Source organism: Elephantulus edwardii, unplaced genomic scaffold (genome assembly GCF_000299155.1).
Source record: "Elephantulus edwardii isolate Elephantulus edwardi_28Jun2011 unplaced genomic scaffold, EleEdw1.0 scaffold00019, whole genome shotgun sequence".
Taxonomy (NCBI): Eukaryota; Metazoa; Chordata; class Mammalia; order Macroscelidea; family Macroscelididae; genus Elephantulus; species Elephantulus edwardii.
In genome coordinates, this window is record NW_006399769.1 from 4,458,260 (window position 1) to 4,473,310 (window position 15,051).

General features: G+C 35.8%; 1 protein-coding gene across 1 annotated transcript in view; it reads left to right on the forward strand.

Annotated features, from left to right (window-relative positions):
- SRBD1 (S1 RNA binding domain 1) overlaps nucleotides 1-15,051 on the forward strand; it is a 324,250-nt gene that overhangs the window by 26,703 nt on the left and 282,496 nt on the right. The window contains exons 5-8 of the mRNA XM_006882310.1: nucleotides 4,962-5,079; nucleotides 6,381-6,519; nucleotides 10,510-10,606; nucleotides 12,393-12,528. Coding sequence (XP_006882372.1) covers nucleotides 4,962-5,079; nucleotides 6,381-6,519; nucleotides 10,510-10,606; nucleotides 12,393-12,528 — 490 coding nt within the window. The remainder of the gene's footprint in view (nucleotides 1-4,961; nucleotides 5,080-6,380; nucleotides 6,520-10,509; nucleotides 10,607-12,392; nucleotides 12,529-15,051) is intronic.

The following is a 15,051-nucleotide window of genomic DNA, read 5'->3' on the forward strand; positions in this document are numbered from 1 at the left end:
AATAATAATAATAATAAAAAAGAAATACAACCCCAATACAAATACCAATTCCATTCTTCAATGAGATGGAAAAGGCAATTTCCAGTTTTATCTAGAATAGAATGAGACCTCGAATAAGCAAAGCACTCCTGAAATAGAGAAACATGGTAGGAGGCATCTCACTCCCTGATCTCAAATCTTACTACATAGCCGTGGTGGTCAAGACAGTGTGTTTCTGGTACAGTGACTGACACATAGGTCCATGGAATAGAATTGAGAATCGGGAAATCAGCTATCTACCTTTCGTCAACTAACAGTGACAGGTGATGAAATCAGTTAAGTGGGGAAATGATAGCCTCTTTAACAAACTGTGTTGGCAAAATTGGAAAACTGTCTGCAGAAAACTCAAGCGAGATCCACACCTTACACCATACACAAAAACCATCTCAAAGTGGATCAAGAACCTAGGACTAAAGCCAAGGACTATAAACTGTATCAGAGAAAAGCTTGAAAGAACTCTAGAAGCCCTCATTCACAACATGTACACTCTTCCAAGCATCCTGAAAAATGTACAGCCAGGAGAGAATAAAATAGATGAATATGATCTTCTAAGAATCAAATTTCTATGCACATCAAAAAACTTCTCCAACAGGGTAAAAAGGAAATCCACAGACTGGGAAAATAAAATATTTGGTAATGACATGTCTGATAAAGGACTTATCTACAATTTATAGACTACTCAAGCACCTCAGCAAGATAAAGGTAAACAACCCAGTTGCAAAATGGGCACAGGATATGAACAGACACTTCACCAAAGAAGACATTCAGATGGCAAACAAGCCCATGAAGAAATGTTCAAAATCCCTAGCTCTAAGAGAGATACAAATCAAAGCAGCTATAAGATATTATTTCAGTCCAGTAACAATAGCAAAGTTCATCAGAGCAGCAAAACACAAATACTGACGAGATTGTGGAGAAATTGGAACCCTTATTCACTATTGATGGAGTGTAAAATGGTGCAACCACTCTGGAATGCAGTATGGCTCTTTCTCAGAAAGTATTTGTCAAAAAAAAAAAAAGTACTTGTCTTTATGGAACTGAGATAGTTTACTCAGTATAATGCTCTCCAGCCTCGGCCATGTTATATAGTATTACTTTGTGTGAATGTACAATTTCTCAATTGATTGGAAATGTTTAATGACCAGTTTAATTTCTTCTTTTGTGATGGCTCAGTTCAAGTGTTTACTTCTGTCTGTGTTAGTTTAGGAAGGGTATGCTTTTCTAAGAATTTGTCTATTTCCTCTAGATTTTTAATTTGGCAGTGTATAGCTCTTCATAATATTCCATTATTATCCTTTCTATTTCAGTTGGTTGTTGTGATGTTACCCATTTAATAATTTTTTCAAGTTCTTTTTGTCTTTTTTTCCTTTTGTTAAGTTTTTCCAATAGTTTGTCAGTATTATTAATCCTTTTAAAGAACCAATACTATCTAGTTGATAGTTTCAATTGATTTTTTTATTTTCTATTTAATTTCTTTCTGGTCTTTATTATTTCCTTTCTGGAGATTGTAGGGTTTGCTTGCTGTTCTCTCTTTTTTGGAAATGTTGGATTAAGAAAGTGGTTTTCATTCTTTCTCCCTTTTCAGTGTCTTTGTTTATTGCCATGAACTGAACTTCTGACTAATGCTTTTGCTATGACCCAGAGGTTTTGGTATGTTTTCATTCTAATTTGTGAAATTAAAAAGGAAATAATTTTTTATTTCTTCTTTATTTCTTTATTTTTTCTTTACTTCTTTATTTATTCTTTATTTCTTGTTTTTGTTCACTATCGAGTTGGAGCGGATCCATAACTGACCCTTCAGCAGGTTTAGAAGCTGTAAATCATGTAAGAGTTGATTTTCCCCTTAGCCTCCCCCCCCCCGCCCTTTTTCTTTTTTGAATATTATGCACATCTTGCTTGGTTTGATTTTCATAGTAATAGTCTTATGTAGTATTTATCCTTATAAGACTGAATTATTTCACTCAGCATAATGCTCTCTAGACTCTCCCATGTTATATAGTATTTTATGAAATCATTGTTCTTAGTGCTATGTGATATTCCATTGTATGGACGTACCACAACTTCTCAATTCATTAGTTTGTTGATAAGCACTAGGACTGTTTCCCTATTCTTGTTATTGTGAATAATGTCAGTATGAATGTAAATATACATATCTTTGTTTATGTCTCAGTTCTGATTTCCTTGGGATATATTCCTAGCAGTATAATAGCTTGTTAATAAGTAATTTCTGTGTTCAGTTCTTTGAAGAAATACCCAAGTGCCTTTTAGAGTGGTTTCCAATCCTATAAGCAGTGCATGAGAATTCCCATTTTTCTGCATCCTTTCAACATTTGTTGCTTTCTGTCATATTAAGCTTTGTCACTGCTACCCCTTGGGTGAGATGGTATCTCATTTTGATTTGCATCTCTCTGCTACTCAATTTGAACATTTCCTCATGTGTTTGTTGGCCAACCTAATGGCTTCCTTTGTAAGAATCTTTTCATATCTTTTGCCCCTTTTCTTATTGGGTTATACTGCTAATACTTTTCTTGTGGAGGCCCTGTAGCATTCTATCGTTATCAGACCCTTGTCTGGAATATTATTGGCAATTTTTTTTCCCTGGTCCATAGGTTTTCTTTCCAGCCAATTGGAAAAATATTTTGATGCTCACAGGAACTTAATTTTATATTTGTCAATTCTATCCTCTCCTGATTGCATTTCCAGTTAGTTTTTAGAGGTAGTAAATCATGTGTGAGATGATTGCCCATTTACCTGCAGGGGAACAATTAGTGGATTTTAACTGTTTGTGTTTGGGTTGGCAGTACAGTTCCTTACCATTGGGCCACCAGAACTCCTTGGATCAGTTTGGATATGAACATCCTTTTAGTCACTTTCTATACTATTCAGAGTTGAACAGTGAATAAGGATGACAGGAGAATCATTGATGCCTTTGAACTGTGGTGTTGGAGAAAAGTCTTGAATATCCCATGGAGTGCCAGAAGAACAAAGATATATGCATTGGAGAAGGTGCAGAGAGTTCTCCTTGGAGGCAAAGTTGATAAAGCTTAATCTCACAAACTTGAGGAATATTGCTAGGAGAAGCTATTCCTAGGAGAGAGACACCATGCTTGGAAAGGTGGAGGTTCAATGAAAGAGAGGAAGAAGACCCTCAGCTGGTGGTTTGACACAATGACTGCAGCAATGGCCACGAGTATGTCAGAGATTGTGAATATGGCACAGGAGAGACGTGGTTCAGATCTGTTGTTCATAGTGTTGCTATGAGTCTTACTTAATAACAGCAACTCATACACTAGAGACAATGAGAAATTTCCAACTATTCCCTTGCGACTCATAGCAACCCTGTGTACAACAGCTCTGAAACCTGCTCTGTTCTGAGCCAACCTCATTGTGTCTAGCACACCTACTTCCATTACCTCAGTTACTGAGTCAATCCATTTTATCTGGGGTCTTCCTCTCCTGTGCTGCCCTCCATCCTCCTAAGCATGATGTCCTTCTCCAAGAACTGGTCCTTGCAGCTATTTCTTTCACACCTATAAAGCAGACCTGCTAAGAGACACATGTGTACAGCTCTCAAGCCATAGCCACTCAGATCTGTTTTTGTACAGCCAGCAAGCTAAGAATGTCTTTTACATGTTTATTTAAATGTTGGAGAAAATATTATTTTGTGACACATGAAAATTATATGCCATTAAAATTTCCAAATCTACAAATAAAATTTTATTGGAATAAAAAAATAAAATACAGACAACCAGCCCCAGAAAAGACACATGTGGTCTTGGTGTTTGGTCAGGCTACTATAAATAGGGTTAATATTGAGAGACACACAGGCAGAGTGGTAAGGGATGTTGTGGCCTATAATTGTTTGAATGAGATGGAGGGTTCCTTTGAGGTTTTGTGGTTTCACCTGGCAAATTACGCCATGAAGAAAAACCCTTCTCCAGGACTTTGTCTCCTTTCTGTCATTTGTACTGGAAGAGACCAAGGTAAAAAATCTCAGTTGTACATGAGATTAAACAAATTAAGGTTTTTCATGAAAAAAGAGAAATTCCTGAGTATAAAGGACTTCAGGCCACTTTCCTTCCCTTTTGCAAAATAAATTTAGTTACAGAATGGTATTCTACATTGTTGATATTGTTGTGTACCCTCCGGTGGGTTAATCACATGGGAAGAGATTGCCCATCTTTCTCCCTTGGAGCTGCTGATAGCCTCCAACTGTGTGCCTTTGAGATTGCAGTGCAGCTTCTTGCCACTAAGCCACCAGAACTCCCTAAATAAATTTAGTTGGAGAATGTTATTATACATTAGAAATCCATTAACAGACCACATTCACCGCACTTTAAGAGATTCATTATGTTAAATGAACTAAGTCAGTCCCATAAGGGCAAATACTATATAAGACCTTTATTGTGGAACAAGTCTGAGGATCTGAGGCAGGGGAGGATGGGTGAGTGGGAGGCATTAATCATAGAGTCGCACAGTTTGATGGGTGAAGGGGTGGTGATGAAGAAAATGGGAAAGATTGGTGTGAAAAACAATGTGTACGGATTTTGTAAATAAACCTGTATTTTAGAAAAAGGAGATTCTAGGGCCAGATTTCATTACACAGTGCTTAAGTTTTGACTTCCTTAGACTGTCAAAGCCTAATTGTTTGTTCCATCCTGAGTGGGAGTAGAAAGGGAGCATTCCTCAGGGATGTTTAAGAATGAATGTTTTGACACATACCAAAATCCAAAGATACTGCTTATGAGTTGATTCCAACTCCTGGCAATGTTCTTTCATGCTTCAGTGGCTGCAGGTATTTATGACAGGAGACTGCCTTTCTTTCACAGAGCAGCATGGCCAGTCAACTGATGACCTTTTGTTAGCCATCTTAACATACTATACCCCCTGGATTTGTATACTATACAACTTTGTCTTTTCAGGGCTGTTGCAAAAAAGGTTCACAGTACAATCCAGAAAATTAAAAAAGATGGGAAGATGTCAGAGTGCTTGTTTAAGGCTTTGCTGAACTGTAAAACTTTTGAAGAACTAGAACATGTGGTAAGGAGCTCCCCCTCCCTTTCCCCCCCCTTTTAATGTAATATCTGAATACATTGTACAGTGTTTCATTCTGTTATACCTAGTCTTTCTTTGTGTTTAAGTCAAAGCAATGGCATCTAACAACATAAATTTAAAAAAAAACTTGAAAATAAAAAGCTAAATTTATCAGCTTGTAGTTAGGTGCTGTGAGATTTAAATTTATCAGCTACATGAATTTAATTCAGAAAAAAATTTCTTTATTAAATACATATCTTTTGTGTATCTATTAAGTGCATGGCATGTAGGTTTACCCTCATGAACAATTTACAAAAATTCTTTCTCTCAAAGAATTTATCTTGAATGGAGAAGAGCAAGAGTAGGTTATACAAGTGGGAAACATAGCGAGAAGACTAGCTGGAGACTTAGCTGTAGATGTCTTCAGCCTGATAGTATTTGAAACTATCTAAATGGAACGGTTCACTAATTGAAACCTCTCTAGGATGAGCTTGTCTGGGTAGCCCACTGGAGATCAGTGACATTCAAGTCCAAGTGAAGGATGGGAGCCCAAGAAGTAGCTATGGAATGGTGAGAGGGATGTGAGGAGAATAAGGTGATGTCAGTGTGCAAGTCTAAGGAGTGAGTTTTAGAATAAAAGGCTCTGAGTAGTGCAGACAGTTAACCTAGAACTTCAGGTTCACCTAGAGGACCTGAAAGAATGGCTTGATTATCTACCTTCTATAAAAAATAATTATTTTTTCTATAAGTAAATGCTACAGTAAACCTTATATGGTGGCATGACTGCCTGTGATCAAGAATTAAATGATGACATGTACCAGTGAGGTTTGGTGAGAAAAAGATTTATCTGGCAACTAGATCATTGTGGACCTTTGTGATACCACTTGTGGTAAAGTGTGTATAATTTTCAATGAGATGGTACCTTGAAAGTGAATATGAAGTAAATAGAGGCATTGAATGTTTACAGCTTTTAGTTAAGCTTGATTGAAGTGAAGCATTTACCTTGCAGTTCAGGAATTGAGTTTCAAGACGAGTGGAAAAAACCAAACCTAATTTTAAACACACAGTAAATTTTAAGGAATAAGAACAATATTTTTAATTTGGTTATTATTGGAATCGATTTAATGGCAACTGATAGCAGATCAACAAAATTAATACAATTCATTGTATTAATGGATGTCTAAAGGAAGAAGATTTGGTTAAAAATAGGATGCCTTTATCACTCTCAGCTTTGTGTTCCTCTAATGTGTATTTTAGCTTTAACTTTTCTTTTTTAATGTTACATGTTTTCTAACTTTTCTTTCTAGTCTGCCCCTTATAAAACTGGGAGCAAAGGCACCAAAGCCCAGAGAGCAAAACAATTGGGCTTAGAAGGAGCAGCCAGAACACTGCTGGAGAACCCCGGGGCGCTCAATCTGCTCTCCTACCTTAAACCCAACGTGAAAGGTAAGGACTTCACTGCAGGAGACAGGGCCTCACCTCTCTCTAGCTCTCCATCTCCCTAATTTGAAATTTTATTTTGAAGATGGTTTTAAGTAATGACGGATACGAAAAGCATATGACAACATATAAGAGGAATAAAGTAATTTGCAGACATTAAATCCCTGTTTACCCACTTCCTAGCTATTCTTCCATCTTTTGTTTTTCACGAAGTACTGATACTATTCTTTTTTCCATTTTGCTTTTGTGTTCTCCATTTAAAAAAGAGGGGCAGTTTCCTCTCTATAAAGATGGAGGACCACTGAGAATCAGAACTAGCTCGACAGTGGTGGCTTGTCCGTTACATATGTTGCAGGTCTCTTAGTTCATAGCTCCTCTGTATATATTTTTTTAAATTTTATTTATTTATTTCTCTGTATATTTTCTGTGTGCAGTTGCTTAGTAGATCGATTAAAAAAAATAATTTTTTTTAAAAGAAATTTCCGTTGTGTTCCAAGGTTATAAAGTCTTTAAAGACAATCTATTCTAAAAATGTTATATAATAATAAAAGTTATATCTACTCTTTAAAAAGAATTTTTAACAATTCTGATGTGCATGAGGTGTGAAAAAAGCCCCATTATCTCTAGAATATATTCTGTGTTATCTCATTTAGGAACTTACTTCCAAGTGAGAGATTTGTAAGGAAAAAAATCCCCAGGAATGGGACAGCTGATACATGTTGAGACGCATTAGTTTTGTTTCAGAACACACCTTAGGGTTAGCACCATTTGGGAAGAGGGAATCTTTTCAGATGTTCTGTGGACACTGTGACTTTTTCAGCAGTGGACTAGATCATATCAGAGGTTGTGAGTATGTATAGGATAGGGCAAAGATCAGCTCAACAGGGTCACTGTGTTTTTATAGGAAACTCGATGGCACCTAACAACAGCATGCTATGATTAGAGAGCTCAATGCTCTTACTATGGTCCTTATTCTTGTTTCTTTTGGTCTTAAGTTGGGAGACTGAAATATGAAATGTCAGTAGGGGGCAGTCTTTGATAATAAATCCAGCATTTTATTGTTAAAGAACAAAGAAAATGTAAACTGTAGAGAATCAAAGCACATCATAATCTTACTTGTTTTAAATAATCTAGAAAATGTAAATTTATGATAAAAAGAAATTGAGTATGCAAATCTGACAGTGGTTTTTTTAAAATTTATTTTTAATAAGTATAGAAATTATGTGGGATTCCCTTTAGCATAATAGATTTGGTTACACTTTTTACATGTTAGTGAGTACTTAATATGATTTTATTTTAGAGTCCTTAAATGAAACAGAAAAGCAACCTGGTAGCTTAAACTAGGGGCTGCCAACTTCCAGTTAGCAGTTGGAACTCTCCAGCTACTCTGAGGGAGAAAGATGAGGCATTTTGTTTTCATAAAGGTTTATAGTCTTAAATCCTTCTCGAACAGTTTGTCTCCCTGTCCAATAGCATTGTTATGATTTGGAGTTGATAGGAGAGCAGTGGAAGAGACTATGTAAAACACAGCTCTAAAGATTTATAGTGGAATTTTAATTATTTAAAGTTTCTATATTACCCTCTTTCAAAATGATGGATGCTTTTCAGCTGTGGTGGCCTCATAGTAAATAACTGCATTATAATCCCGGAGGCATGTGGTTCAAATCTAAGAGCTGCTCTGTGGGAAAAGGATGGACATTCTCCTTCCATGAGATTTACTCTCTGAAAACTTGCTGAAGGGGCAGATACTGGTTGGTTCTGACTTAACGGCACACAACAACAGATTATCTTCTTTCAAACCGATGGAGGCTTTTCAGATGTCCTTTGTCATAACAAAGTCAAGTAATTTGCCCAGGGTCACACAGTTTGAGTGATAGGACAAGCTGCATTTGCCCTCTAACCCCTAGTATGCATATTAGATAGTTTCCACAGTCTATTGGATCCCTTTTCTTGGGAATGGGAACAAATATGAACCTCTCTAATCCACTGACCAAATAGCTGTCTTCCAGATTTTCTGGCATGGACTGGTGAGTGCATACCAGGCAGCATTTGTTAACTGAAATAGATCCCATTGATTCCTGGGGCCTTATTTTTTGCCAATGCCTTCAGTGCCACTTCAGCTTCCTCCTTCATTGCCATTGGCTCCTTCTCATGTGGAACTTCTGAAATTTTTCAGTGTCAGTCAGTTATTTTCAGTACAGTGATTTGTGTATTCCCTCTATCTTCTTTTGATGCTTTCTGGGTCATTCAATATATTGCTCATGATATCTTTCAATATTGTGACTTGAGGTTTAAATTTGGTTTTCAGTTCTCTCACCTTGAGAAATGCTGAGCAAGTTCTTCCTTTTTTAGTTTCCAATTCCAAATTTCTGCACATTCCATTATGATACTTTTCCTTGTCCTAACGAGCTGTCCTTTGGAATTTTCTGTTAATGTGATGTCATTAATTTTCTATCATTATATTCTCTTAATGTGATACAATTAAAATCACATGCATGCAAATACTGCTGAAGATCATTCAAAAATGCTAGAACAGTACATAAATAGAGGACTTCCAAAAGTTCAAAGCAGAATTTGGAAGGGGCTGTGGCACTAAGAATATCATTGCTGATGTGAGATGGATCCTGACTGAAAGTAAAGAATATCAGAAGAATGTCTATTAGTGCTTTATTGAGTATGCAGATGCATTTGACTGTATGGATCATAACAAGTTGTGGCTGACATTGAGAAGAGTAGACGTCCAGAGCACTTAATTGTGCTCATGCAAAACCTATACCTGGACCAGGAGGCTGTTGTGCGAACAGAGCAGGGGAAGCGTGGTTTAAAATGATGAAGGGAGTGCGTCAGGATTGTACCCTCTGTCCATACCTGTTCAGTCTATTATACTGAGCAAATTATTTGAGAAGCTGGACTCTGAAGAGTAATGTGGCATCAGGATTTGAGGGAGACTCATAAATAACCTATGTTATGCAAATGATACAACCTTGCTTGCTGAATGTGAGGAAAATTTGAAGCACTTGTTGCAGAAGATCCAGGAATGCTGCCTTCAATTTGGATTGTATCTCAATGTCAAGAAAACAGATTCTTACCACTACACCAATAGGCAACATGCTGATGAATGGAGAAGAGACTATCAACAACTTCAGCTTACTTGGATCCACAATTAACACACTTGGTACAAGCAGTCAGGAAATAAGGAGACACATTACACTGGGAAAATCTGCAGTGAGTAATGTTGTCAGTTTGAGGACTAAGGTGTGTTTGATTCAGGCCATAGTCTTTCTGATCATTTGCTGTGCATCTGAGAGCTGGACAGTGCATATGGATGACAGAAAAATTGATGTGTTTGATGGATGACAGAAGAATTGATGTGTTTGAGATTTGTTAAAGAAGAGCACTGATAAAGAACTAACAAGAACTGCTAAAAGAACAAATATGTCTTGGAGAGGGGGCAGCCAGAGTGCTCTTTGGACGCAAGGATGATGAGACTTCATCTCACATACTTTGGGCATGTTGCTAGAAGGAGCTATTCCTTGTAGAGGGACATGATGCTGGTCAGTGATGGAGCAGAAGACCCTAGCCAGGTCGATTGACACAGTAACCACTGCAGTGGGCTCTAGTGTGTCAGGAAGTGTGAATATGGCACAGAGTAGGACAGGATTCAAACCTGTTGTTTATAGGGTCACTATGAGTCATACTTGACAAAACCTAACGACAATTATGCATGTGAAAAAGACCTGCAGTATTGGTTTTGAGGTTCATTTTTGAAGTAGAGGAAAACTAGTCCTTGGTATGATATCTTAATCTTTCTCATGTTTATAAATTTAAGATTGTGTTTAAATGTATATGAACTTTGTATAACCTAGTTTAAAATAAAAAATTTTATTTATTTAAAAAAAAGATTTTGTTTGATCTGGAATATATTTATTGTGATCTTAGTATAGACTTATAAATTAGTCTTACAGTTTTTCTTTTTTCCTCTTACTCTTTCTAAAGGGCTTTCAACACTCTTGGAGATTGAAACAGGAGTACAGCATATTTTAGCAGACATGATTGCTAAAGACAAAGATACACTTGACTTCATTCGGACATTGTGAGTAATTTTTATAGACCGCAGAATCATGCTGTTAAGGGTTACATGGTTTGGACTTACTCTAATATTCATTAAAAACCCTTTATTTTCAGATTCCTTGTTATTAGGACTCCCTGTTCAAACAACAGAACTTTAATGTGTAGAACAGATAAAAGTAAAGTTGTTTTAATTGAATTCTGGGCAGGGAGTCTGGAACTTTGCCTACTCATCCTTTTTACGCCAAGACATCTCTCTGGAAGGTTCTGAAGAACATAGTATAAAACCCACTGTATTAGATAATATACATTAAAGAGAAATTCATATTCATTTATAATAGATGGCATTACTTTTAAAAATATTATGATGTCGCAATTTTTTGACAAATTCATTTGCTTCTATTGCTTATGTAAAACACTGTATAGATAAGCAGCAATTTGTTTTCACTCTTAAGTATTACGACTGTTAGGAGACACATGGAGTGGAGAATTTTAATTATTTTTTTAAGAAAAATGTTATGCTCATTCCTTGGTATATTTTTCCCTCTATTCTAGTTTTTTCTTTTTAATGACCTTGTATGTGGCTCTGCTGGAGAAAGCTATGTTCAGTAGTTAGTAAATAATTCCTTTTATTGAAATAAAACCACTTTAGTGTATTAATGTTGTAATCTCAAAAAAAATATGATGTCTAATTTTCTAACAGTTCTTTTCAATTTTTTTTTTTATTATTAAATTTTATTAGTTTCAATGAACATTTACAGGGATTCTGGGCTTTCACTCCTTCATTGCCGCACCATTCTCTCCACCCTCCTCCCCAGTTTGTTCTTCTTCCCCGCCATCCGAATGTCTGTTTTAATTGTCCAATTGCCACAGTGCTTGTCAAGTTCTTTTCTATTTTTTGTCGGTGACTGCCATGAAAATGTTAATATATGATATGGATTAAAGTGCTGATTTCAAAATGTATTTTGTGGATAGAGAGAGTCACCTTATCCATCAACTCATAGTAGTAGATTATAAGAGTAAAGTTCTAGATTGCACTTACATATGTGGATTTTGGTAACATTAAACATATAAAACATAAAAATTAATCTTTTACCCAGTTTCTATGTACTTTGGGAAGGGTTTGCTCTTCCTCTTTGTACCACGACCTGAGTGAACTGTGCGGGGGAGAGGAATGGTGGAGATGAACCAGGAGAGTATTGTTGCTTGTCAGAGTATAAATATAAGGGAGAGAATATTTTCTCAAATTGTGTATGGGGGAAAAAGAGACTCTAGCAGGAATGAGTTAAAGTGGGAGAATTGCCTGTATTTTGAGTTGTGTTTTTATAGATAATTGTATTGCTGAGATTTGGTCCATTTTGTAAATGTTCATTGAAAGTTAAGGTTTCTAGTTATGAATCATTAATATTATTTTAGTATTTGGCTGCATTTAACAGTGAATAAGCTCATTTGTATTAACTCTACTTTCATTATTTTCATGTAAGCGGGTTCTTTCCTAAAGTGTACATTTATTTTTCTTTTTTCATCCCTTTATTTGTGTGAAGAAATTTTTTATGTGAAGGAAAGTTTACAAATTAGTTTTTTATTTAGTCATTCATACACATTTTATATCATTCATTATAGTTAATTAGCATAATTAATTACTTATAATGCCAGATTAACCCCTTATTGTATATTGCTTATTCCTACACCCAGCTTATTTGTTTATTAATTTTTTTAATTTCTTTTTCCCTTGAGTGAAAGTTTATAAATCAAACTGATTTTTATTTTAGTTTCTTTTTACTTAAACATTTATTTATGTTTCTGCACAGGTGCCAAAATAGACCCATTTGTATCCAGTCAAGTCTGGCAAAAATGTCCTCAACAAAGGTAAATGAAAAGGATGTCGACAAGTTTCAGCTTTATCAGAATTTTTCATGCTACATAAGAAATATCCATCATCATCAGGTAAATAATGAAACTCCTTATGAATACTAAGTAGTGTATTTTTTATCTAGTACTGCTATATCAGAAATACCATCAGTAATGGCTTTAATAAGCAGAAATTTAGTCACTCACAATTTAGGAAGATACAAGTTCAAATTTAGCATGCTGACTTTATGGATATGCTTTCTCTGTCAGTCTTAGAGGAAGATCCATGTTTACTTCAGTGTAGTCTTCTTTTGAGATCTCCATATGTCTTGGCCTTTTCTTGTATTGAGGAATTTAAGGATACTTAACGATGGAATTAAGGATATTACGTCTCATTTTTAATCTCTCAGAACTGCTTGGTTTATTGTATTATGAAGAATCATTATAGAATTTCTACATTCCATACCTTATTGGGGAGCACACAATTCAATCCATGACAAATAACAATTGATAGTGCTTTGGACTTAACTCCTACTTTGTTAACAAGAGTTCTGGTTGCATAATGCGTAACATGTTGCACCTTTATCCAAAAGATCAGTAGTTCAAATCCAGCAGCTACTCTGAGGGATAAAGATGGACAGTCTCATTTTGTAAGGATTTACAGATTCAAATTCAAAGAAAGGTGGCTCTGTGTTGAAATTGACTTCCCAACAGTGATTGTATTTTAAGAATTTCAGGCCAATTATTTTTTTCTTTCCATAAATTCTTAGTAGAATATTGCCATATTCTTTCCATTTTACAAATGGGGAACTCAGACCATAGAGACATTATAATAACATATTAGCAGAGCTGATAATTTCCCACTTGTGATCTTTCCTATTAGATATTTAAATTTGAGCTCAATTCTGGATATTTTCCTTTTGAAAATAAAAATCAGAAATACCTATTTTAGAATATAAAATGTGAGTCCTCTCACTTGGTTTTACAAACCATGTTTACTTGTGCTAGTATTTTATTTTTCAATTTGTTAATTTTTTCCTGATTGAAATAACATTAACTATGTAGAATTTCACTGTTGGATCTTATGGAGGGAAGGATAAAGAGGAATTACAAACTAAAAATACAACAGTCTTTCATTTTATATTTACTGATGTAGCTACTTTTATTTATGGATTTTTATTTTGATAATTAATGACTGAAAGTTTATTAAGATATAGGAAAATTTACAAGTAGGCAAGAGGAGTACTCTTAAAAGGCAAGAGTGGGTCCATCTCAGTAGAGAGGTGAGAACAAATGCCTCTTTGTAGTCATTTCCTTATTTTTAAAGGATTATTTATTATGTGCTTTCAAGCCAGAACTGACTTGTAACTGGTATACCCTCTAGTGACCTTCCAAAAACTGTATATCAAACTGGAAATTACCCATCTTTCTCCTTTGAAACTTTCTTCTTTCACCTTGAAGAAGTTGGTGGATTTGTGATGTAGCTACTTTTTGTAGTACTTTTTCTTCATATGGTTTCAAGTTGCTATTTAGTGTTCATTTTTTATTGTTAGCCCAAAGGATCTCTTTAACATTTTCTGTTGGGCATGTCCTCAAGCTCCCTCAATTTTTATATGAGAATGTCTTAATTTCCTTTTTTTTTTTAAATTGAGTGTTGTTGAGAATGTTGTTGTGTACCATGGAGTCAGAACTGATCCACAGCTGACCCTCTGGAGGTTTTCAAAGGCAGTTAATCGCATAGGAGGAGATTGCCCATCTTTCTCCTGTGGAGCAGCAGATGGTTTTGAACTCTATGCCTTTGGGATTGCTACTCAGCTTCTTGCTAGATCTAGCAAAATATATTACCTATGCAACATTTTCTAACATATTGTTATTGTTATGCGGTACTATCGAGATAAATACAACTCATAGTGACCCTGTGAACAAGAAATCTGGATCATGTCCAATGCTCTGCCATCCTCAACATCTCTAATACACTTGAGCCCATTGCTGCAGTCATCATGTCATTACAACTCAATGGGGGTGTACTTCTCTTTTGCTGACCCTCCACCCTTCCAAGCATGATAGCCTAGTCCCAAGAAGTAGCCTCTTCTAGCAACATGTCCAAAGTATGAGAGACAAAATTTTGCCATCCTTGCCTCAAAGGAGCGCTCTGGCTGCACCTTTTCTAAGACATATCTGTGCTTTTCTTAGTTTAGGAAATGGATATTCAATACTCTTCTACAATGCCATAATTCAAAGGCATCGACTTTTCTTCTGTCATCTTTATTCATTGTCTAGCTCTCAGATGCTTAATACGTTTTGAACAGACCATGTTCTGAATCATGCACACCTTCGTCTTCAAACTGACATCGTTGTTCTTCAAGCAGTTTGGAGAGGTTCTTGTCAGCAGATGTGCTCAGAGTAGTTTGTCTCCTTATTTCCTGACTGCTGGTACCAAGGGTGTTGATTGTGGATCCAATTATCCAAAAACGTTTGGAACAGTATGTCAACAGAGAACTGCCAGATGTGCAGGCTGGATTTAGAAGAGGTCGTGGTACTAAGGATATTATAGCTAATGTCAGATGGATCTTAGCAGAAAGCAAAGAATACCAGAAGAATGTCTATCTGTGCTTCATT